The sequence below is a fragment of the Polypterus senegalus genome, chromosome 8, assembly GCF_016835505.1.
Source record: "Polypterus senegalus isolate Bchr_013 chromosome 8, ASM1683550v1, whole genome shotgun sequence".
Taxonomy (NCBI): domain Eukaryota; kingdom Metazoa; phylum Chordata; class Cladistia; order Polypteriformes; family Polypteridae; genus Polypterus; species Polypterus senegalus.
Genome location: NC_053161.1, coordinates 166,343,788 through 166,370,207, shown reverse-complemented (window position 1 = coordinate 166,370,207; position 26,420 = coordinate 166,343,788). Strand labels below are relative to the sequence as shown.

The 26,420-nt window shown below is 42.0% G+C and overlaps 1 protein-coding gene across 1 annotated transcript; it reads right to left on the bottom strand.

Moving 5' to 3' along the window:
• Nucleotides 1-344: 344 nt before the first annotated feature.
• On the bottom strand, nucleotides 345-25,248 carry LOC120534453 (zinc finger protein 501-like). Its single transcript, XM_039762037.1, has 3 exons — nucleotides 25,202-25,248; nucleotides 13,843-14,214; nucleotides 345-1,844 (listed from the first exon to the last, which is right to left on the bottom strand). The coding sequence occupies exons 2-3, from the start codon at nucleotides 14,165-14,167 to the stop codon at nucleotides 835-837; spliced, it is 1,335 nt and encodes a 444-aa protein (XP_039617971.1). The 5' UTR covers nucleotides 14,168-14,214; nucleotides 25,202-25,248; the 3' UTR covers nucleotides 345-834.
• Between the last annotated feature and the right edge of the window lie 1,172 nt (nucleotides 25,249-26,420).

Genomic DNA, 26,420 nt, shown 5'->3' with positions numbered 1-26,420 from the left:
AACAGCAATACACTTGCATCATGAACACCTCCCTGGGATAGGCAAGTCAGAAATGTCTTCTTTTTTTAATCATTCTGGGGTGTGTTCAGACTGCAGTGTGTGTGTGTGTGTGTATGTTTATTAAGTGAACTCTTTATGTATTTGCTTATTTAAAGAGCTTCTGTAAAATGCCAAATTTCCTTCTGGGGACAAATAAAGTTCTATCTGTCGAATTTGTGGTTTAATACTTTTCACATACTGGTGCCCTGCCCAGGGCTTGTTTCCTGCCTTGCACCCTGTGTTGGCTGGGATTGGCTCCAGCAGACACCTGTGACCCTGTAGTTAGGATATAGTGGGTTGGATAATGGATGGATGGATACGTTTTCACACTGCTGCTGGTGTTATTCTTTTAAATTTGCTGCCAGAAATCAACCTAAATCATACATTGTCCCTAAAAGTGCTACCTTCTGTGGTTTGAATATATTGATGGTAATTGGTAGGACGTCAGGTGGGCATGTTAGTTGTTTATTAGTAAAGTCTGTTGATCCCAGCACCTCTAGCACAATCTCAATCGTTTTATTCCACATCTCACTAATCTCAGAATGCACTTCTTAGTACTTAGTTATTTTTTGACTTTCCACTTTTGAGTATGGAGTAATCATTTAAAACTGAAACTTTAATGATCCCCAATTTATCAGATTCTTTAACTTTTGTAACTATTTCGGACATGTATTTTCCTGTCAGTTGGTATTGTTACATGCCAAGTGACTAACGCTTTCTCATTTTCTGTTTTTTAGTCTCGAGTGTGGTCTCAATGCATCTCTAAGACTGGCAAGTTCTATTTGTTGCATACTTTCAAGTAAAGTGATCCTGAAAGTTGGTGGTGTCTCTCTGTGCATGAATTTTCATGTGTCTCTGACGACTGGCACGGAAGGTGAATTCTTTTCCACATTCCGAACAGCAATATGGCTTCTCTCCAGTGTGAATTCTGTTGTGAACGACAAGACTGCCATTGGTGGTGAATCGTTTGCCACATTCGGCACAGCAATATGGCCTTTCTCCACTATGAATTCTTGTGTGTGTCTTAAGATTACTACGGCGGAGGAATCGTCGTCCACATTCGGAGCACCCATGAGGCTTCTCTCCTGTATGGATTGCTCTGTGCTTCTGAAGACCACCACTGGAGGTGAATTCTTTTCCACATTCAGGACAGCGATATGGCTTCTGCCCAGTGTGAATCCTTCTGTGGACGTGAAGACTGCCACTAGTGGTGAATCCTTTACCACATTCACAACAACAGTATGGTTTCTGCCCAGTATGAATTCTCATGTGGGTGTTAAGAGTGCTCGTTTGCAAGAACCGTTTGCCACATTCAGAACAGCTGTATGGCTTTTCTCCAGTATGAATTCTTGTGTGTGACTGAAGACCAAAAAACTGTGAAAATTTCTTTCCACATTCAGGACAGCAGTATGGCTTCTCTCCAGTGTGAAGTCTTTTGTGAATGCGAAGACAATTATGGGAAGAGAACCGCTTGCCACATTCAGAACAGCAATGTGGCTTCTTTCTTGAAGGACTATCATGCTTATCCCTGAGTTTACTTTTTGGGTTAAACCTTTTCTTCCGCTCTTGTAAAACAGCCAAAGCAGATGAATTTGTACTACACCTCTGTTCTTTGGTGTTCCTTTTATCTGCCCTTGTTAGTCTCACAACAGGCAGGGAACTCCGCTGCAAAGTGGCCAACGTCAGAATCTCAAGTCCCGATTTTAATATCTTTGTATTTTCATGTTTCTGCATTTGTTCTGCTCTGCACTGCTTAGGTGTTTGAGGAAATGAAGGTGAGGAGATGGTGCCAATGTCTTGCAAATCTGCAGAAACATACCAATGCACAATGTTATGCAAAAATGAAAAGTCTTGAGATATTCCAATAGGAGAGATCTTTCAATGTAGAATAGCTTATGCCTGTTGAAATAAACTCCGCACACAGAAGAGTACCAACACCAGCTCGTACATTTTTTAATTAACATTACAAGTAGTCACCATACATGAGGGACGTTCAAAAAGTTTCCGCTCTTTTATATTTTCGCTGGGAACGGTGAAGGCGGGAGGAGTAGTAATTGGGCATTAAAATGTTGGTGCCACCAGTGAAAAATTGCATCACAAACAAAGGTGACTAGAAAAGTGAAGTCATTTGTTTTTGAAATTCTTAATAGAGTTAATAAAAGTGCAGAAGGTTTTTGAATGTCCCTCGTAAAAACTGCATTAAGCTCACTTCCACTTAAACGCTGAGTGCACTATACATTAGTTAGCTATATAACATAACAAAGAAGAAATGTGTGTATACGGCTTAAAATGGTTTTTTTTTCATTAATTGGAAATAAAAGCCAATATATATAAATTTGTGTGACATGATAGTATATGAATGTAAGATTATTTAGATAGATATGCAGCTCTTTGTTGTGAAGTGGAGTCCCAATGGTAATAAAAATGGGTGTAAGATCTCCTAAAAGGACCATGAAGACAGGCCAGGACACTAACTATCATACCTGAGGAGACTCACCCCAAACCCAGCTAGTTCTCACAGTGACCAAGAGGCTTCGGCCTAGCAGGCTTCAAACATGGGGAGTCGGCAAAATAACCTGAAATGTCCTAAAATATATCAGAAGCCACACAATAAATGGAATAAGGGCAGGAAAGAATCTTTGAAAGATTTCATTCATAAAAAAAATATAAGGAAAATCTCAAAAGGAGTTGCCTAAAAAGCAATCCTACAACCAACAAGTCCCAATAATAATAATTCTTTACATTTGTATAGCACTTTTCTCACTACTCAAAGTGCTTTTCGTACAGAGTGAGGAGGCACTTCAACAACCACTAATGTGCAGCATCCACCTGGATGATGAGACAGCAGACATTTTGGTGCCAGAACTCTCACCACACGTTAGCTATCAGATGGTGAAATGATGAGGTGGACGGCCAGCTAGAGACAGGGCCACAATGACCAGGCCAGTTTAGCTTGCATATTAGGATACACCCTGCTCTTTAGAAAGGATGCCCATGGATCTCTAATGACCACAGAGAGTCAGGATCTCATCCAAAGGATGATGCCATTTTTATAACACAGTGTTCCCGTTACTGCACTGGGACATTGGGATCCACATTCCCTCACCAACCAACACTTCTTCCAGCAGCAATCCAAGCGTTTACTAGATGGTCTCCTATCCATGTACTGGCCAGGCTCGAACATCTTTAGCTTCAGGTGGGAGACCTCAAACAGAAACACAAAGTCAGAGGAAAGCAGAAAATTCAAAGAAATGAAGCAGTACTCACAACTGCACACACAAATCCAATGATCTTGTGTTAAACAGCCAGAGACCTTCAAGTGATGATGTGAGGGTGGCCCACAAAACACAAGGCATGGAAGTACATTTATAAAGGACTGTACATATTTGCAAAACATAACAGCAACAACATATGAAAAATAACGATTCAAAATCAACAATAAAACATGCAATAAACATGCATACAGAATACATTAATGTAAAATTAAATGTGTAACTAAGACTGTAGAACTCATAGAAAAAGGTTAACCTTATATGCAATTGTGCATTTTAGCTGGAATACAACAGGCAAGTGCGCTTAAAAAGACAACTTTGTTGGCGAAGAGCCGCGTTAGGGTTACAATACGATATGATACGATAGCTAGCTTAAGTTGTCCGACATAATAAATAAAGCTTTTAGCAGAATCACTGGAAAGCAGAAGCATGAGGGTTGATGGGAATTATACAAATGCATATGCAAATGCAAATGGTAGTGTAACGACTACAGATCTTCCAGAGCTTTAGGCTGAAGATAAAATTATCAGTGTGTGCTTGTAAGGAGAAATAAAATAAGTGATTGGGACTTTTTATAATATTCCCTGTATTTAGCAATGCCTCAATGAGCAGAGTGATCTTGCCGAACTATACAGGACAATAAGACGTACAGCTATCGAAACTCTTCCATTATTCACTGTGTCACACTGTTACTTGCCCCTAATTTTCCAACAGCATTGCCTCATTGGTGTACCGTCCAACAGAAGGGGCTCAAGAGCTCTCGATGGTGCAGTTTTGGAGACATGATATATGTGAGGTAGACGGCATTGAAGACTTAAAAGACTGCAAACTCTATAAAATGCTCAAGATGGACCACGTGACATGAAGCCTGCTGTATGGACAAATGTTGATGTCACCTGTGAAGTCCTAGTGACTACAAATATTATAACATGTTTGTAATTATCTCATCGAAAGAACCTCACTTTTACAGATAGTATCCATCTTGGAGGGGGTTTCCCATCTAATTCAGGTCCTGTAGAGACACAGAGGGTCCCCCATCTGCAGTTGCTTAGTGATGGAAAAATGGGTGAGGCCAAAGAAAAGGTGAATGGCTGTAAGCCACAGCACCAGAAGTGTGCAGCCATCACTGTTGAGGCTCCCAGGGGTGGATACAGCAGTGTGTGCATGTAACACATGGGCAACAGGCTATGGTAATGTTTAGGGACATTTCTTGTCCACCATTTATAAAAGAACCTATGAAAATTATATAGTGTCTTTCATGAAAAAGTAATATGCAGGATTAAAAGTAACATGTAACATTTTTCACTCCAAAACATGTTGGAGAGTATTATCCCCATAAAACACTATGTTATAAAAACACAAACATTAATACAGAAGCATCAGTGGAACACAATACAATATTATGCCAACAAATCTATATTGTACAGAAAATGTGCACCCTGACTTGGAAGGAAAACACATAACTAACTTCTTGAGTTAAAACGGGAAAAAAATGCAAAAGGCAAAACAAACAAAAGTAAAATAAAATGAAGTGAACGTAACTTAGACAAGAGGTGAAAATCACAGTCAAAATTCAGGAAAGAAGTCGAAAACCAGGCAAGAGATGAAAATGAATAACAAAGAGAATACGATAAAGGTTCTGAAGGACTTATCCGCAAATTGAGTAAAGTTTAGTACAAAGGCTGACCTTTTATCCCGTCTGTTAATGAGCTTGAGGTTACGACCTCGGAGACCACACCCCTAGAAATGTGGGACACAACCCTAACATTGGTACGCATAATGGCTTCCACTATAAGAAAAGGCTACAAGACCCCAAAATTCAGCCCTGGTCATGACGATATGAGGTGCTGGTAATAACATAATACTAAACAGACATTGGGATGGATATGTGTTAGAGGCGAGATTCATAACAAAAGACGACTGTGGACATCACAATAAATTTGGAAAGCCAGTTATGTCAGCACATTTAGTTACATTCCCCAGGCTGCACAGAGCAGTCCTCATTAATTCGCGTTAGTCACCATCAGTCCAATTCACTTGTCAGTGCTTCTTATTTATTTCAGTTATAAACACAGAACAGGCACTCACTAGGTTCTCAATAAGAACCTGACGGATCTTGCTTGGAAATCAGCTATGCTGCCCCGGCCCCACCATAATGTTGGATTTGAAGAGCATAACATAGAAACATTACAAAACCGATCTCTTTTGCTTTATCAGTCCACAAGCACAGTGCCATTTGCATTTAGCTCCTTTAATGTGTGTTGAAATGTGTGTTTAGCAAGTTTTATAAATCTCATTTTGTTTTTGGTGTACACAATTTTTGGCTTGTGAATATTTTCATGGTCTAATCCACACCACCCAAGTTTTATAAATGAGGCCCCAGCTGAGGGGGGACAACTTTTTTAGTGAAAGTGTTTAAATACCTCCAGATCTTCTTCACGAGTGATTTAAGAAGGAAATTTGAGGTGGACAAGTGGATTGAAGTGGTGGCAACTGTTCTGTGGGTGCTATGCCAGCTCGCAGTGGTTAAGGTGATGCGGAGTCTAGAGATAAAACTCTCGATTTACCGGTTTATCTACATCACTGTCCTCACCTATGGTCATGAGCTGGGGGGAATAAATGAAAGGATGAGATTATGAGTACAAGCAGAAGAAATGAGGTTTCTTCACATAACTACTGGGCTCTGAGACAGGGTTAAGTAGCTCAGCAATTTGGCAAAACTTCAATATAGAGTCACTGCTTCTCTGGATGGACAGGAACCAGCTGAGATGGTGTGGGCATATCATCACAATTCCACGTGGTTAGCTTCCACTGGAGTGTTTCCAGGCACATCCCAGTCCCCAAGGCAGTCCCAGAACACACTGGATGGTTATATCTCTCAACAGACCTGGCAATGCCTGGGAATTGCCAAAGAAGAACTGGAATCTGCAGTTGGGGACAGGGAGGTATGGGTTGCTTGGCCTACTGCCACACCGAACCTCACCAGGAAAAGCAGCCTCAGAAGATGATGATATGATGCAGTGAAGACTATCCAGGTGTTTCTAAACTGTCTTTGCTGCTTCTTCACTACCTATCATGCCTCCGGTTTTAGTGGCATGTGTGAATTTTGAAACATTATGAAAGACATGTCCTTAGTCTATCTGAGATGAACAAAAATTCCAAGGACCAGATTCTGAAGGAAGTTCACTGATGAGCTCGTCCAATATGGAGGATTCTTCTGTTATCTGTACTCATTGTCTCTGGCCAATTAACAGATTTGAATTCCAGATTAATAAGGTAACTAACTCTTTTTAGTTTCAAAATGACTCTTTGATGTGGTGCTGTATTTAGAGCTTGACAAAGGTTTAATATAATTTAGATGTATACAGTGCATCCAGAAAGTATTCACAGTGCATCACTTTTTCTACATTTTGTTATGTTACAAATGGATTAAATTATTTTTTTTCCTCAGAATTCTACACACAACACCCCATAATGACAACATGAAAAAAGTTTACTTAAGGTTTTTTCAAATTTATTAAAAATAAACAAATTGAGAAAGCACATGTACATAAGTATTCACAGCCTTTGCCATGAAGCTCAAAACTGTGCTCATGTGCATCCTGTTTCCCCTGATCATCCTTGAGATGTTTCTGCAGCTTCATTGGAGTCCACCTGTGGTAAGTTCAGTTGATTGGACATGATTTGGAAAGGCACACACCTGTCTATAGAAGGTCCCACAGATGACAGTTGATGTCAGAGCACAAACCAAGCATGAAGTCAAAGGAATTGTCTGTAGACCTCCGAGACAGGATTGTCTCGAGGCACAAATCTGGCGAAGGTTACAGAAAAATTTCTGCTGCTTTGAAGGTCCCAATGAGCACAGTGGCCTCCATCATCCGTAAGTGGAAGAAGTTCAAAACCACCAGGACTTTTCCTAGAGCTGGCTGGCCATCTAAACTGAGTGATGGGGGGAGAAGGGCCTTAGTCAGAGAGGTGACCAAGAACCGATGGTCACTCTGTCAAGAGTTCCAGAGGTCCTCTGTGGAGAGAGGAGAACCTTCCAGAAGGACAACCATCTCTGCAGCAATTTACCAATCAGGCCTGTATGGTAGAGTGGCCAGACGGAAGCCACTCCTTAGTAAAAGGCACATGGCAGCCTGCCTGGAGTTTGCCAAAAGGCACCTGAAGGACTCTCAGACCATGAGAAACAAAATTCTCTGGTCTGATGAGACAAAGATTGAACTCTTTGGTGTGAATGCCTGGCATCATGTTTGGAGGAAACCAGGCACCGCTCATCACCAGGCCAATACCATCCCTACAGTGAAGCATGGTGGTGGCAGCATCATGCTGTGGGGATGTTTTTCAGCGGCAGGAACTGGGAGACTAGTTAGGATAGAGGGAAAAATGACTGCAGCAATGTACAGAGACATCCTGGATGAAAACCTGCTCCAGAGCGCTCTTGACCTCAGACTGGGTCGATGGTTCATCTTTCAGCAGGACAACGACCCTAAGCACACAGCCAAGATATCAAAGGAGTGGCTTCAGGACAACTCTGTGAATGTCCTTGAGTGGCCCAGCCAGAGCCCAGACTTGAATCCGATTGAACATCTCTGGAGAGATCTTAAAATGGCTGTGCACCGACGCTTCCCATCCAACCTGATGGAGCTTGAGAGGTGCTGCCAAGAGGAATGGGTGAAACTGGCTAAGGATAGGTGTGCCAAGCTTGTGGCATCATATTCAAAAGACTTGAGGCTGTAATTGCTGCCAAAGGTGCATCGACAAAGTATTGAGCAAAGGCTGTGAATACTTATGTACATGTGATTTCTCAGTTTTTTTATTTTTAATAAATTTGCAAAAACCTCAAGTAAACTTTTTTCACGTTGTAATTATGGGGTGTTGTGTGTAGAGTTCTGAGGAAAAAAATGAATTTAATACATTTTGGAATAAGGCTGTAACATAACAAAATGTGGAAAAAGTGATACGCTGTGAATTCTTTCCGGATGTACTGTATGCCAGCTGAGGGAATACAACCTTTGAAACCACTTCCATGAACATCCACAGATTAAATAAATTCTTTATAGTTAAACAGAAGCATGCATGTGCCAAGTCATGAACTTCATTGTAATTTCTTTATACATACTTTTGGATTTCTTTGACTGTACACTGTGGTGGATGGTGGGGAGACCCCTGTGATGGAAGGACTGGATGAGAAGACATTCGGGGCAATACCTCCACCGGAACATGAGAAGGCAACCTGCCTGGATTGCACTGGGCCATGGGCTCGGAGCTTTGAAGCTCAGCCCTGACACTGCCAGGGGGCACCTGGACAGTTGCAGAGCCCTGGACTGCAGCAATTCTGCCACACCTGGGAGTGCTGCCACATGACCGTAGAGCACCTGGAGCAATTCTGGGTGCAGTAGAAAAGAGGCCACCTCACTCCATTCAGAGAGCCACAGTCGGGAGGAGGAGAAGGAGGACAAAGCTTGCTAAGAGCAGTGTAGGCGGCATAAGAAGAGAGAGAAATCAAGAAAGAGAGAGGAAAAAGAAAGAGAAGAAAGAAGGGACTGACCAATATTTTTGGATGGTTTGTGCACTGTGTGCTATAAAGGCAACAAAGAAAAGAAATAAAAGCATGTGTGCTTTGACTTGTGTCACTGTGCCTGTCTGTGTCGAGGGGTTGACTTCCTCAAGTGGCATCCCAGATGGGACTTCCTGGCTGTCACCTGGCAGAGGACCCACATTAAAAATATTTCTTGTGTCCAGCCCAACACAGCAGACCAAGGCACGCACACGCCATTGCACCGCAGCACACACACCAACCAGCGGCTCATCCTGTGGCCCGCCGAAGTTTCAAGGAAGCACTGCTCCCAACCTTAATTTTGATACTTTATAAGAATTACATTGCTCTAAATATGGCATAGAATCACATGGTAGTACAAGAATTATTTCCATGTTAAATATTGGTGTTAAAAATAAATAAATAAATAACCTAGTAATGTGAAGTTTGTAAGGGACAGCTGGCAGCTCAACCCGGCCGGGACCCCCCAAAATTGGAAGGATGGGGGGAAGGCAGCAACTTTTAGACTTTGCCTCTGACTTTGCTGCAGCATAGCGATGCCCTGGATTCCCAATTCCCACAGGGCACCTTGGAATCTAGAGTTCGGCTTCAAAGCCCTGTTGGGTACCATGGGTGTTGCCAGGAGACACTGCAGGATGACCTGGGTAGTCAGGCTTCCTTCATAGACTGGAAGTACTAGTGAGTCACGAGGACAGAAATCCAGATGCGCATCTGGGCTGAAGAAAGCTGAACTTCTCCATCTGACCCGAAAGTGCTGGCAAGTCACGTGAACGAAAGAACAGAAGCACTTCCGAGTCGGACCATATATAAAGGACTGTGAAACACCCAGCGAGTGAGCCAGAGTCGGGTGGTTGGTGGATGAAGCTTGCTGGGAGGTGTGGAGAAAAAGAAAGAGAGAATTGTATTATAGTTATTGTGCTTATTGTATTACTTTCCTGTTTATTGTGGCTGTGGTGCTTGGAGGGCACTGTTTATAGAAGAAAATAATGAAAAAGAACTTCTTGGTGCTTTTACAGGGTATCCTGCATGTCTGTCTGTTGAGTGTAAGAGGCAACAGTGACCCCTAGCGTCCACAAGTTATAAAATCAGAGAGTCCAATACAGAGCAGCCTCTCATTACATTAAAAGCATGTGAACAGAAGCGCACCTACACTTATTTAAATACTTTAAATAATTTAAAGAAATTCTCCTCAAATTCTGAAGAACCTTCAGGACAGTTCTTTTTAGAGAAAATAATTTTGAAAATTAAATTAAAACAAGATCTCCTTTTCCTGATGTATTCTCGTCAGTAGATTAGATGAGTGAGCAGTGTAGCCTAAGATGTTCAGATGTTACTCTGACAGCAGCTGTGAGTTCAAAACTCTCTGACCCGATTACAAAATATCACTTCCAAAAATAACATGCGCATGAGCCAGGTGACTAACCATGTCAGTCATAATTAGGCTCTTGATGTGGGGACATTTTGTATGATCTGCGTCTAGACAGCTGGGCACTTTGCATGAAGTTAATTACAAACAATCCAGACGAAAACAGGCCATTCAGCCCAACAAAGCTCGCCAGTCCTACCCACTTCATTCTTCCAAAAAAAAAAAAAAAATCAACTCAAGTTTTGAAACTCCTACTGTCTACCCCAAAACTTCGTCACTGATTCCAAGTGTCTTTGGATCTCTGTGTAAAGAAAAACTTACTAATGTCCATGCAAACTTTATCCTTAACAAGTTTCCAACTGTGTGGCCATGTTCTTGATGAACTCATTTTAACCCTTTGAATCTTGCCGGCTGTTTTTTGGAATAGCCTTAAAGTGGTATATACATGAAAGGCTGGTATAACAGCCCACCTATCTATCGTCACAACCCTGCTGGACTGAATAATGGCCTACGCATATCTGTTACACTACACTGTTCTCTAAATCTTGAAGTTCACAGTGCCACAGAGGCATATTCCCAAAAGGCTGCTACACCTATCTGTTGACATAAACCAGCTGGCTGTAATACTGGCCTTTGCTATATTAAGACTACACAAATACAGTACTGTAAATATACTGCTGTCTGATTATGTTGTTATGCTACTTATGCAAGTTATGGTGCATTTTTGTTTTTTTAATAGCAGCGTCAGTTTTGTTTTTTCACGTAGAACTCAAGAAGAAAACAGACATGAACTTCAGTTGTACTTTAGCATGGGAGCAACTCAACACAGCAGATGCTTAGTGTGCGCAGAGAAGAACAAGCAGGCAAAGAGAGCTTGTGCCCTTCTGCTCCATGTCAGGTTTCTTTCCTCCCTGAGCTCACCATAGGACACCTGCCACTGTGCACCACACCCAGGGGAGTTTGGGTGCTTGACACTGGAAGCAAAAGCAGTGTGGGGAAGGGGAGGCACATGGCGATTGATTGGAAGATGGCGAAAATCATGTGAATTGTTCTTGTGCATTGCTTCCGGCACTAAAAATGTTTTGCAGCATACAGTGGTGTGAAAAACTAATTGCCCCCTTCCTGATTTCGTATTCTTGTGCATGTTTGTCACACAAAATGTTTCTGATCATCAAACACATTTAACCATTAGTCAAATATAACACAAGTAAACACAAAATGCAGTTTTTAAATGATGGTTTTTATTATTTAGGGAGAAAAAAAAATCCAAACCTACATGGCCTTGTGTGAAAAAATAATTGCCCCCTGAACCTAATAACTGGTTGGGCCACCCTTAGCAGCAATAACTGCAATCAAGCGTTTGCGATAACTTGCAATGAGTCTTTTACAGCGCTCTGGAGGAATTTTGGCCCACTCATCTTTGCAGAATTGTTGTAATTCAGCTTTATTTGATGGTTTTCTAGCATGAACCGCCTTTTTAAGGTCATGCCATAGCATCTCAATTGGATTCAGGTCAGGACTTTGACTAGGCCACTCCAAAGTCTTCATTTTGTTTTTCTTCAGCCATTCAGAAGTGGATTTGCTGGTGTGTTTTGGGTCATTGTCCTGTTGTAGCACCCAAGATCGCTTCAGCTTGAGTTGACGAACAGATGGCCGGACATTCTCCTTCAGGATTTTTTGGTAGACAGTAGAATTCATGGTTCCATCTATCACAGCAAGCCTTCCAGGTCCTGAAGCAGCAAAACAACCCCAGGCCATCACACTACCACCACCATATTTTACTGTTGGTATGATGTTCTTTTTCTGAAATGCTGTGTTCCTTTTACACCAAATGTAACGGGACATTTGCCTTCCAAAAAGTTCAACTTTTGTCTCATCAGTCCACAAGGTATTTTCCCAAAAGTCTTGGCAATCATTGAGATGTTTCTTAGCAAAATTGAGACAAGCCCTAATGTTCTTTTTGCTTAACAGTGGTTTGCGTCTCGGAAATCTGCCATGCAGGCCGTTTTTGCCCAGTCTCTTTCTTATGGTGGAGTCGTGAACACTGACATTAATTGAGGCAAGTGAGGCCTGCAGTTCTTTAGACGTTGTCCTGGGGTCTTTTGTGACCTCTCGGATGGGTCGTCTCTGCGCTCTTGGGGTAATTATGGTCGGCCGGCCACTCCTGGGAAGGTTCACCACTGTTCCATGTTTTTGCCATTTGTAGATAATGGCTCTCACTGTGGTTCGCTGGAGTCCCAAAGCTTTAGAAATGGCTTTATAACCTTTACCAGACTGATAGATCTCAATTACTTCTGTTCTCATTTGTTCCTGAATTTCTTTGGATCTTGGCATGATGTCTAGCTTTTGAGGTGCTTTTGGTCTACTTCTCTGTGTTAGGCAGCTCCTATTTAAGTGATTTCTTGATTGAAACAGGTGTGGCAGTAATCAGGCCTGGGGGTGGCTACGGAAATTGAACTCAGGTGTGATACACCACAGTTAGGTTATTTTTAACAAGGGGGCAATTACTTTTTCACACAAGGCCATGTAAGTTTGGATTTTTTTTCTCCCTAAATAATAAAAACCATCATTTAAAAACTGCATTTTGTGTTTACTTGTGTTATATTTGACTAATGGTTAAATGTGTTTGATGATCAGAAACATTTTGTGTGACAAACATGCAAAAGAATAAGAAATCAGGAAGGGGGCAAATAGTTTTTCACACCACTGTATTACTCAAAGGTACAGCAGGTCCGTACAATGGATGGTAGAAAATGAAAATGATCCAGCTTGTTCTATAGTATCAATCTGTTCTAACAGTGTGGCTTATCGTCATATCATAAAATTTTACTTTTATAAATCATTTGTAAATTTATTGTTTTTCAGAATTATGGAAAATTGCTGAGGAGACCATGTTATTGCACTAAAATGCTGAGGAGGGTAGGGTTCAAAGGGTTACCGTAACCATCTCGAGCCACTGAACTAATTCCCTTCATAATTTTAAACATTTCAGCCGTGTCTCCTCTTAATCTTCTTTTGCTCAAACTGAAAAGGCTCAGCTCTTCTAATCTTTCCTCATAATTCATGCCCTGTAGCCCTGGAATCAGCCTAGTTGCTCTTCTCTAGAGTGCTTTATGATGCTTTGAGACTGCATGGTCGGCACTGCTGCTTCCCAGATCCAGTGCCATGGTTTCCAATCCCATGCCAGACTGTTGTCTATGTGGAGTTTACAAGTTTCTCCACATATCTGTATGGGTTTTCCTCTGGGGTCCCTCATACATCTCCAAGGAATTGCTGATTAGACAAACCGACCATGCCAAAGTGACCCATGTGCGTACGGGAATGTGATGGACTGGCACCCCCGTCCGTGGTTGTTTCCTGCATTGCGCCCAGTGCGGTCAGCATAGGTTCTGGCCTCACCCGTGGCCCTGAATTGGAATAAGCAAATCTGAGATATTTCTGGCACACTAAAGAAATTATGAAGAGGTTTATAAATCCTTATTATTTTCAGCTCACAATTCATATATCATATCGAGCATTATTGCACTTAGTATAAAGAAAAGAGAGTCTCTACTGGTATGGAACATCAACCACAGGATGGCAATTTTATTTCATTTAGCACCTACCTCCACCAGAGAGACTTGACCTCGAGGATTGTTCTGATCTCTTCACGTCAAATTCCAAAGATTCAGACCTCACATTGACAGAATGATGTGGTGCCACGTCTAACTCACCTACAACAGCCACTGATTTAACCTGTTCATCTTTGACATTGTCTACCGTTTCATCTTTTTGCATGAGATTTCTATGAAATACTGGTGAAGGTTCTTCTTTAATGTCTTTTACCACCAACTCACAATCCTCTTCCATAATAGCAGGGCTCTCCTGCTGATGGAACACAGATTCCCACCTGCAGTCCTCTTCCTTGATGTCCACACTGCCTTCCTCCATGCTATAGATTAAGATTCATTACTGGAATGAGCAGCTTCTCCTTTTCTCTGTAGACAGAAAACAGTAGAATATATTGAGAATTGCACCAAAAAAAATCAAACGCTAAACCCACAGCAGTCAACTCCTTTAATCTTTATTTACTTTACAGAGCTGCTTCCCAGATTCTGCATCCTAGGTTCATATCCCATGTCTGGTCCCTGTGTGTGAGGAGTTTGCACCTTCCACCCCTGAATACACACTCCTAATGATATGAAGATTAGGCAAATCCGTGACCCTGTCCTGTCAGTTTTTATGTTAGTGCGCGTGAGCAAGCCCTGAATTGGATTGTCGTCATGTCCATGTTGGGTTCATAACTTGCATCCAGCGCTACCAGAGAGGCTTCCTGAACTGGATTAAGCAAGTTTGAGGATGTTAATATACTACACCTTTTCAAAAATAAAAAAAAATATCAAAAGGACCTCATATTGACAATTGAGGTACCCCAGTCCATAGAAAGTTTACCATAAAGGGTTTCTGCACATCTTACTTCAATTTTCGACTTTTTGCATTTTAGAACATATCGCATCAAAAGCTTTTTGAAAGGAGGGGTTAATAGAAAGGAGTGCTCTTTGACAATGAAACACTCCAATGCCTCATTTCTGAACTGGAGTTTTATAATGAAGGAGCAGTCTCCTCCATTTAATCCCATTTCATATACTGGTTAACAGCAGTTTTTCCCCAAAGATTGTGTTCTAAGAATACTTTGTAATGTCGAATCCAAAAATGACGTCAGATTGCCCCGACCTGGCTGAGTTGTCAAGTTATACTGTTATATTGACATCATTTTGTGTCATTGTGGGATAAACATGAAGAACAATTCAGTATCAGAAATATAAGTTGAATAAGTGGGAAGATGTAAAGGTGACTGCACTTCTGCCCGACTCATTTACACCAAATGCTGCTGTATTCTTCTTGATTGGGACAGTAGGGATAAAAGAGCCACTATGATCTGAAAGTGTGGCCATGATGTACCTCATTTGTTCCAGAAAACAAAAATCTGATAATGTCCACGCCATACTTGGACTTATGAAGAACTTTGTTCATGCAAAGGATAAGACCAAAATGGGGTTCTTGAAGTAAAGAAATACAAGTGCATCTCAATAAATTGGAATATCATCGAAAAGTTAATTTATTTCAGTAATTCAATTCAAAAAGTGAAACTCATATTATATAGAGTCATTACACACAGAGTGATATAGTTTTCTTTTCATTTTGCTGATTATGACCTACAGGCAATGAAAACCCAAAATTCATCCATCCATCCATCCATTTTCCAACCCGTTGAATCCTAACTACAGGGTCACGGAGGTCTGCTGGAGCCAATCCCGGACAGGGTGCCAACCCACTGCAGACGCAAAATCCAGTATCTCAGAAAATTGGAATATTACGTAAGACCAATAAAAACAAATGATTTTGAATACAGAAGTGTTGGGCCTACTGTAAAGTCTGTCCATGTATGCACTCAATACTTATTCGGGACTCCTTCTGCATGAATTAATGAATCATGGAGGCGATCAGCCTGTGGCACTGCTGAGGTCTTATGGAAGCCCAGGATGCTTTGATCGCTGCCTTCAGCTTGTTTGTATTGTTGGCTCTCATCTTCCTCTTGATAGATTCTCTATGGGGTTTAGGTCAAGCGACTTTGCTGGCCAATCAAGCACAGTAATACCATGGTCATTAACCCAGGTATTGGTACTTTTGCCAGGGTCGACAGGTGCCAAGTCCTGCTGGAAAATGAAATCAGCATCTCCATAAAGCCCGTCAGTACAGGGAAGCATGAAGTGCCCTAAAATGTCCTGGTAGGTTGGCTGTGCTGACTTTGGACTTGATAAAACACAGTGGACCAACAGCAGCAGATGACATGGCTCCCCAAATCATCACTGACTGTGGAAGCTTCACACTGGACCTAAAACAACTTGGATTCTGTGCTCCTCCACTCCTCCTCCAGACTCTGGGACCTCGATTTCCAAATGAAATGCAAAATTGACTTTCATCTGAAAAGAGGACTTTGGACCACTGAGCAACAGTCCAGTAAGCCCAGATAAGTCGCTTCTGATGTTGTCTCTGGTTCAGGAGTGGCTTCACACCAGGAATGCTGTGACAGTTGTAGCCCATGTCCCTGATACACATGTCTGTGTGTGGTGGCTCTTGAAGCACTGACTCCAGCCACAGTCCACTCCTTGTGAATCTCCCCCAAATTCTCAAATGGGCTGTGCTTCATAATCCTCCCAAGGCTGTGGTTATCCCTGTTGCTTGTGCACCTTTTTCTGCCCCATTTTTTCCTTCCACTCAACTTTCAAATTAATATTCTTGGATACAGCACTCTGTGAACAGCCAGCTGACCCTTTGTGGCTTCCCCTCCTTGTGGAGGGTCTCAGTGATGGTCTTCTGGACAACTGTCAAGTCAGCAGTCTGATTGTGTGGCCTACTGAACCAGACTGAGAGACCATTTCAAGGCTCAGGACCCCTTCACAGGTGTTTTTAGTTTATTAGCTGAGTGGAGTGGGACACCACGAGTCTACAATATTGAACTTTTTCACAAGCTATACGCCATAATCAGCAAAATGAAAAATATAAATGCTTGAAATATATCACTCTTGTGTATAATGAATCTATGCAATATATGAGTTTCACTTTTTGAATTGAATTACTGAAAGAAATTAACTTTTTGGCAATACTCTAATTTATTGAGATGCACCTGTACATTTCCTCAGATCAGTTGTGCCAAGATTAAGGAAGACATTTTTGTAGTTCCTCAGTTCTTTGGAGTGTTACAAGATGAGACAGGTAAAGAAGAGGTGAATGAAGTTGAGAAAGCTGCTTGGCGGGGCTTCAAAAGTGTCTGCAAAAACTTTTTGAGAAATCATAAAGCTCATAGTTATCTTAAAATAGGGAGCAATCTCCACAAGCTGAACCTCTTGAGAATTTTGATCAAGGATCAATGCATGCTACATTATTAGTTTTTTGTGTTCTTAGCTATGAAAAACCTAGGCCTGAAACAACGTTAGAAGGACACCATTTATTTTGTTAGAGAGGCCTCGTGCCTGCCTGTCCTTCTTGCTTGTGTACTAAACAGCCCAACACTAGAATGGATAGGGGGGAACCTTATGCAACCTCCCCTCTTCAATTTGGTGCCATGACCTTTGTATCTCTAGTTTTCTGAATTCGTCAAAACAATTGTACATATGTATTTCTATAATATTTCTGTAATATTCCAATTTCTATATATTTTTTTATCCCAATAAATATGTTATGAAGTCGTCAAAACACTTCTGTTTTCCTTTGTCATACCTTCCGTTTAGTACACAAGTAACCATTAGGGCTCATCAATACCTTAGGCAGTAAAATGAAAATATATAGTAGCACATATTAGTGAGCTTAAAGAATCGGTTGTTAAAGGCTTGTCTTTTTCCTTCTTTCTCTCGAGCGTGAAGCACTGTTTCATGTCAAGGTTGTTCACGGCTTGGCCCTTATCAGTGAAGCTATCCGCTCCCCACTTACTGGCACATTTGCCTGTTATGCTACCCTTTAGCTTTACAGGATGCTAGTGCAACAAGTAATCATTTATTGAATTATTAATTAGGCAGTCCAGTTTTCATACATGGATCCTTCTGATCTCAGCTTAATTGTTAAGAATTGATTAACGACTGAAAGGCCATCGATCTTAACAGCTCAGGGTTACGCCATGAGAATGAAGGGAGGGGTAATCAGATGATGCTCACCGCCAGATGGCAAATATGTCCTGCCAGCTAAACTATTGTTAGGAGGAGATCTGTTTGGAAGAAGACTAATATGGGGATGTCTTCAGGGGCAAGAATATTAGGAGAAGGTGTGGAACACGAGGTGATTGTTATGAGTAAAGGTGCGGAGTGGGGACAACATCATGGGAAACGAGACTGGAAGGGGGGCATTTGGAGATAAGAATTGTAATATATTCAGGGCTCACTAGACACTCAGGGCTCACTTCATGAACTGAGACAGGCTTTTATGTGCTCTGCAATTGTTTTCTATGCTGTGCAATAAAGTCTTAAATTCTGATTGCCTTTCTAAAGACTCTGCTTGTTTTTTCTGAGGTTTTCGCCACAACAAACCAAACACGCAAAGCACCCTATTGGTATCATGGGTTTTAGTGTATTTATTTATTTACAAATGTTTGGTGCAAGGTTTAAGTTTATGTTGGGTTTTTCATCCCTTCAAAATCATTTGCAAACATGTATTTTATTTACTCTAGAAAATGTTTGTGAGAGATTAAAAGTTATTTTGTTTCCCTGCAATGCCACTATGTTTTAATAGGGCACAGCCATTTACATCAATGGCATCGCCAGTTGCTATGGCGATCACACTCCATGAGCGTGCGACAAGTAACATCAAAGTGACCATACAGTACATCAGACATGTGTGCCTTCTCTGTTATCTGAGAGTAGGATCCAGTGAGCAACCATTAGTAAGGCTTTCTTTTTGTTGCACAACTTTGAACTCTAGTTTTGTTTGAACTTTAATTTTTGGCAAGCGTTTTGAGCTTTGATGATCTGATCTCCTTATAAAAATTGGTCACCTTTTCTGGCCATGTCCTTTTTTCCTTGTCCTTTCCCGTTGTCTCTTTTTAAGTTATTACGTCACTAAATATCTCCTTACACAGAGTACCATAGTCTTCATATAGAGATCATAGACACATGGAATAAGCTACCAGGTGGCGTGGTAGACAGTAAGACTTTAGCGACTTTTAAAACTCGACTTGATGTTTTTAGGAAGAATTTAGTAGATAGGACTGGCGAGCTTTTTTGTTCAGAATCTTCTATTCTCATTTAGATTGTTCTAATGTTCTATTAATTATATTTATATATTATAAGGGATGGCCGGTTGCCCAACCCAGCCAGGATGCCCAAAAAGATAAAAGGATGGGGGAAGGCAACTACTTAAGGGCACTGCCTCCCCCAAAACACTAGATGGCAGCTCCACTGGTTTACAGTGGTGCCCACGGGGCATCATAGGACTTGTAGTTCGATATCTTGACCCTGTTGTGTACCATGGATGCCGCCAGGGTGTGTTATGGAAGGGACATAAGGCATGAGATTCCCACCTAATCCATTCAGACCACGGGGGCAGAAGACCAGAAGCACTTCTGGGATGGCCAATATAAAAAGGACTGGGCTGACCTCACAGAGATGCAGAGTGGAAGGTAGATGAAGCTTGCTGGGAGGAGCAGAGGAGAAAGAGAAGAAAAGAGAAAGAAGAATAATTCGGTGCTGTATTGTTTACTTGTGGCGGTGGTGGTGGGAAACACTTGGGGGGAGAGTTTCCTTAAAAAGTAAAAAAAAAGCTCTTTGTGCTTTTAACTTGTGCCTGGTGTCTGTTGTGTTGGGTTAGAGGAGCAACAGCGCCCACTAGTGTCCACACTGGACTCTTACTTTGGACTCATATCTCTTAAGACCTTTGCATGCTCAGTGATAAATATGGCAAGCAATTTCATCAGGACATTTAAATCATGGAATAGCATGGAGTCCCAGCATACAGTCTGACTACTGCTGGACTAGACAGTCATGAGACAACAGAAATTTAAAAATGGCTCAGTGTTAGATTTTAAAAATTTGGCATTTTTAATAACCGGAGACATTATAAAGACAAAATGTACAAGAGGAATATTTATAAGAAGAGCCTGGGCACTAGGAGCAAGGTGTCTTAATTCTGTTTTATTAGAACTCTTGATTGGAGTATAGCATATTGCGCCTATCTGCATTAGTTATATTTTGTTGCAATTTTACTTTTAGTTATTAAGGTCTGGAAAAGGACACAAAGGAATTTTCAGTAGCTTTCAGTGTCAGATGTTTCATAGACCATCACTGAACTTTGTCAGTTTCTGTAATGTTAAGACAAATGACCAGGAGATGGCGCTAGAAAACAAAGTGTCAAGTGCTTTAAAGCCTCGGTTATATACAACTAATCACATTGCTCCCTACTGTGCTGATTTTTCCTTCAAATTGCCAGCGAGTGTCAGCGTAGACGGTGACTTTAATTTTTCCATCTTGTCAGCATCTGTGGTACAACTCAAATATACGCCCTCTTTACTAAAGGGAGTCTGCTCCTCACTTTTTTCCTCCTATTCCTTCTGCACAGACATTACCATCCTGGAACACAATACCCTTACATAAAACATACATGCAGGCACATGCATCTATAAGTAATTTATTTTGTCACAACTTCAAAAGAAGTGCAGCTCTCACTTACAGGCCTATCCAATCAGCACATAATCTAATCGAACCCAAAGACACTAAAAAAGACAAACCATTAAAACAAATGTGCTCATCCTTGAGCTCAATATGTCGCTCTGATGCTCTGAAATGTGGAGTAAAGTACAAGACAATATTGAATTTTTTTTTTCTCAGTATAGATTCTTTGGGGATCTACAAAATTATTGTAGTACCCCCTTAGTTCAGTCCTGTAAAGAGCACTTCAGACATGTCTTCCATCTGCTAGAGTCCATTGGCACAAGCCTTAAGTGTGGATGGAGCCGGGGAAAGTTTGTAATGGGGTTTGCCTCTAATCCCAAGTGAGTGACGTCAGGCAGAATCAGAAGGCACAGATGAGCAGATCATGTATACAAACTGTAACTGCGCTGATAAGTTGCATCACCCAGGGATGGTGAGTTACTCATAGCGTGAGCTGGTAATCCATCCATCCATCGTCCACTGCTTATCTGTGGTTGGGTCGCGGGTGGCAGCAGCCTAAGCAGGAAAGCCCAGACCTCCCTCTCCCTGGCCACCTCCTCCAGCTCCTCTGGGGGACCCCTGAGGTGTTCCCAGGCCAGCCGGAAGATATAATCCCTCCAGCGTGTCCTGGGTCTGCCCCGTGACCTTCTCCCAGTGGGGCATGCCCGGAACACCCCCCAGGGAGGCGTCCAAGGGGCATCCTGACCAGATGCCCGAACCACCTCAACTGACTCCTCTCAATGCAGAGGAGCATACTCATACTTCGAGTCTCTCCCGGAAAACTGAACTCCTCACCCTATCTCTAAGGGAAAGTCCAGCCACCCTGTGGAGAAAACTCATTTCTGCCACTTGTATCCACGGTCTTACTCTTTCGGTCACTACCCAAAGCTCGTGGCCATAAGTGAGGGTAGGAACGTAGACCGACTGGTAAATCGACAGCATCGCCTTTTGGCTCAGCTCTCTCTTCACCATGAAGGACCGCTGCATGGCCCTAATTATGGCAGATGCCACACCGATCCGTCTGTCAACCTCCCGTTCCATTCTTCCCTCACTCGTGAACAAAGACCCCGAGATACTCGGCTGCGAACCACTCCAGTGAGAGCTGGAGGTCACTATCGGATGATGCCAACAGAACCACGTCATCCACAAATAGCAGAGACGAGATTCTGAGGTCACCAAACAAGACCCCCTCTGCTCCTTGGCTGCGCCTAGAAATTCTGTCCATTAAACTAACAGAATCGGTAACAAAGGGCAGCCCTGGCGGAGTCCAACCTCAGCAGGAAACGAGTTCAACTTATTACCAGCAACGCGGACCAAGCTCCTGCTCCTCCTGTACAGGGACTGAACGGCTTGTAACAATGAGCCTTGAACTCTGTACTCTTGGAGCACACCCCACAGATCCAGTGGCAGGGGAGCCTTGTAAAATGGCAAGCTTACAGTGTCACAAACAGAATTACACCTAGTATGCCAAAGGTGAGCAGACCTTTTAAGGATAGCGAGCCACCTAAAAGATTCATGTAAAGAGCAGAGGATCTATTCTGGTACCTGGATTGCAAGCACTACATTGGTGTGAGGAAGTGGGATGAGGATAAGACCTGCCAATTGATTTAGCAAATTGCCAAGTGACATGCTTGTCTGTTCTTAAGATGTGCTGGAGAGTCCTGAGACTGAGAACCAGGATCTGGAATGTCACTTGCAGCATCTGTACAGGGAGGAAGACAGCTGAGAAACTGTTATCCGAGCAGTTTCACCAAAGCTTCATCCATATGCTAAGGTCCACCTGCCTGGCTGCACAGATTCTGGTGGAGCTTTGAGGTCGTCATACTGGGGTAAGAGTGAGGCAGATCGAGTTGCCACTGACCTCAGGTGAGCTGTGTGAAGGAGGGTTGCTGGTAAAACTGCAGGACAAGGCAGATCATAAGAGATGGTACACAGTAGCTGATAAGTTACCCTTAGTATGAGCTGGCATTCTGTCAGGCAAATGTGCAGCTTCAGAGCCAGCTGCAGGGGATCCTCTAAAAAAAACAAGCCTGCAATGCTACAATCACAATTCTAGCTAGTATGGTAAATCAAGTTGCCCCCTAAGAAAAGCAAGCTGTGTAAAGAGCAATGAATCCATTCTGGCACCAAGCACTGGCACTACTATACTTTATTGACCTAACTCAGGGAAGGCAAACCTGGAAGTACTGGTCAAAGCCCAGTAGAATAAAGGGCTTGGGACTAAAAAATCAATTTGTAATAATGGAATCGGAACACAGCGTAGTCTTTCAGCATGTACAGTTGACAAAACTGACTGTGGAATGCTAATCTCAATAGTAATGTGTGTTTTCTTTTTGCTAGCATCAAGGGCAGCGAGAAGTTCCAACTTTTACTATAAAGTAAATAGCTTTAGTTATATAAACAGGATTCCTCTGTGTCCATATTGCACAGCTAGAAGGTCTGGTTCAGGAGCCTCCCTCGGTGTCCAGAGCATGCACCCCTTGAGTTACATAAACGGCTCCCCTCAGTGTCCGGAGAGCACACCTCTTAACTTTCTAAAATGGTAGCCTCAGTTGGCATCACCTAATAGATTGACCATCTCTCTTTGGCAGCCGTCTGCTCTTTTGTTGGTCCGCCTATTTTTATAACCTGGAAAAGTTTAAACATACAAAGATAATGATACAAAGTTTGAGGAAATGAAGGTCAAATTTATAAATAAGAATCATTAGATGCATACATTTTTGAGCACAAAAGTCAAAGGCACATTCAAACACAACAATAAAAAAGAAAGATTGTGTTGTGCAGGTGTTCATAGGGTAAAATCTAAGAAATAAAACACTATGGAAACTGATCAAGCAAATTACACACGGCAAAAGCTTAAGGACGATGCAAAAATAAATCCTCAGTCTTTATCAATATGCTCTGCTAAGTTAAACCATACGTCGATAAACCTGGAAATAAATGACAGGGATGAGCTGCTTGGAACCTCCAAAGCACTGCCCAGTACAGGTGAAGTCAGATTTGACTGACAGTAACCCCGCCCCTTGATAAGCCCACAATGCCTTGCGCCTGCAGTAACTCTTCTTGAGGTCCGCTCTATTCCGCAGCGAGAGTATGACGTCTATCGAGTAAAAATTGCCATACACGTATTTTGCTTTTTTTAAATGAAAATTGACTTTGTTGTACGACATTTTACAAATAAAATGGACGTCGCTGTAAGTCGTTTTTTTAACAGTTCTGTAGGAAATTGGACACGACCAAAAAAATCGTTAAAATGAGGATTCCATTTAAACGGAGCTCGATCTAACGGAGTGTGACCTGTATTCTGAAAAACATTATTTAAAATCTCCTTTAACAGATTTCACCGTCAGATTTCAAACGAAAAGCAACCCTGTAAGATCATTGAAGAGTTCATGCTGGTGCAAAAGGACAAGCAAGCGGCAGCATGTGCACGTTACCGCCGGGCAGACAGGACATTTGGCAAGGAGCACACGATAAATCAAACCGAGAAACTGTCAGAGGGAAAAGATTTTTATACAATGGGTGGTTTTCTTTTTCTCTTAGGCAAAAAACGTGTAAATAATAAATGTAAGAATCCAATAAACAAAGGGGGAATAGGCACCGTTTGTTGAGACCGGGGGGATAAGCGAAAATGCAAATCTCCTGAAAACTTCTGGTTACAGGTTATTGTTCATGTCTGTCCAGGACGTACCTGTTTTGCAAAAGTATCACCTGCTTTGAAGATTAAAATGCTTTGTATCACATTAACATACAACATTGTGAAAGCGGAACGTTCTGCTTCCTTCGAAAATGTTTACATTTACCTGTTTTGAAAATTAACATGTTCCGGGGACATTGGTTATAATCTGCATAAAGTGGTATTTACACTATTAATAACCGGCGGCACGGTGGCGCAGTGGGTAGCGCTGCTGCCTCGCAGTAAGGAGACCTGGGGTCGCTTCCTGAGTCCACCCCTCCATGTTCTCCCCGTTTCTGCGTGGGTTTCCTCTCACAGTCCAAAGACATGCAGGTTAAGTGTATTGGCGATTCTAAATTCTCCATGGTGTGTGTTCTGCGCTGGACTGGCGCCCTGCCCAACTTGTTCGTGCCTTGCGCCCTGTGTTGGCTGCGATTGACCATGTGTTAGGATATAGCGGATTGGAAAATGACTATTGATAACGCAAGGAAATTGGTATGCATCGTAGTTTAATCGATGGTCACTTTAATCAAGACAGCGACTAAAGCAGTGATGTACTTCTGGGCAGGAGACGGTCAAAGAGAACGCAGCCACTCGCACTGAGCGCTGGGACTCGCAGGCAGACTCGCTGGCAAGGCACACAAACGATAACACATATGAGAGGTATTTTCTGCAAAAAAAGGAAATGAACAATAAAATTATAAAATGAAAACGCAGTCTCTCTTTTGCAATTTCATTTTCAAAGTCTGCGCGCAAGAATGCTGCAAAAAGTAAAATGAAAAGTAAATAACCCCATTTGTAATTTCATTTTCAAATTGAAACACAAAGAAGCTGCAAAAATTGAAAAGTAAAACACATTTCCACTTTGCATTTTTGCAGTTCTCAACAAGCAAATAGCGCGGGTCAATGGGGCAGATCTCAGCTTTGAGGCTCGCACTTCACGGCCGCTTCACAACGCCTCTATGATCTGTCTTACTCTTTACTTGTGCATTTTTACCACCGGCCTTGCTTCTCACGGCTCACTTGAGGTCATAACTCGATCTACTGCTACACGTTTCTCCAGCTTCATGAGCCTGAAGCTCAGCCGATGTCCGCGCACACGGAAAAACAGACCTTAGCAGATGGAGAAGCGGTGGTGAAGATGCCCAGGTGTCAGTCTCTCAGCTGGTTCCATCCCTCTTCTGCTGCTACAAACGGCACTCCAGCCCCTCCGCCGAAGAGCCATTACAGTAATCGGCGCCGACGGAACAATACCATACTACAAAAATAGAAAGCGTCACGTTACCACTTCAGTGTAAATAAAGGGAAAGTATGATGTAATAAAGGCGAATTTCTGTCATGTTAACTATTTCAATTAAATAGCACATTTCCTCAAAACTACAATTATGTGTGGTCTTCGGATTTTGTAAGACAGTTTTGCTGTGAAGCTCACAGAACCGGAGTGAAAAGATCAAAAACACGTCAATTAAACACAGTCCAAGTGAGAAGTAAGTAGGCCTATTCTAGCGATCGAAATGGCTCTACAGCTACGAAGGCCAAAAAAACCTGTTGAAAATCACCAAGCCCAGCCAATTGACACTTTTGCATGTTGAGAACTTGAAAATTAAAATGCAAAGTAGAAAATGAAAATTCAGTGAGCAGCAGGTGGCGCCAGTGCTTATTTGCGTTTTACTTTTCGTTTTCGCAGCTTCATTGCGTTTCAGGCTGAAAATGAAATGGCAAGTGGGGTTATTTTATTTTAATTTTAATTTTTGCAGCATTCTTGCGTGCAGATTTTGGAAATGAATTTGCACGACTAAATTCTCATTTTATAATTTTAATTTTCAGTTTCATTTTTGCAGAAAATACCTCCCATATGACACCTACCTCCAGGGAGGAAAAGACAATTTCACCAGAGATGCTACGGGTCCAGCGAGAGAGGGAAGAATCACGAGAGGGCCGAGTGAAGACAGCGGACAAGAAGCATTCAGCGAACAGAGTGTTTCAGTGGGGCAGTTGGAAGATGAACTTTTGTGTTAACAGAGCTCCCAACTTCGTCTTCGCACCACACTAGGCTGTATCCTCCGTTATCGATGTTTTAACGGACTTTTATTGGGTGGACTGTGTGCTTCCCTTTTAAAAGTTTTTTTCGCTCCTGATATTTTCGGCTGTTGTCTACTTTAATCTGCTTGGTGCAAATTGATATTGTCTCGTGTAATACACGTTACTGTTGTTTTCTTGAAACTGCTGTCGTGTCTTTCATTGTGTTTACTCACCACCCAATTTAAAGAAACTTGTTTACTATTATCTTCAAATTTCAAGAATTCCCATAATAATTCTTATAATCCTTAAT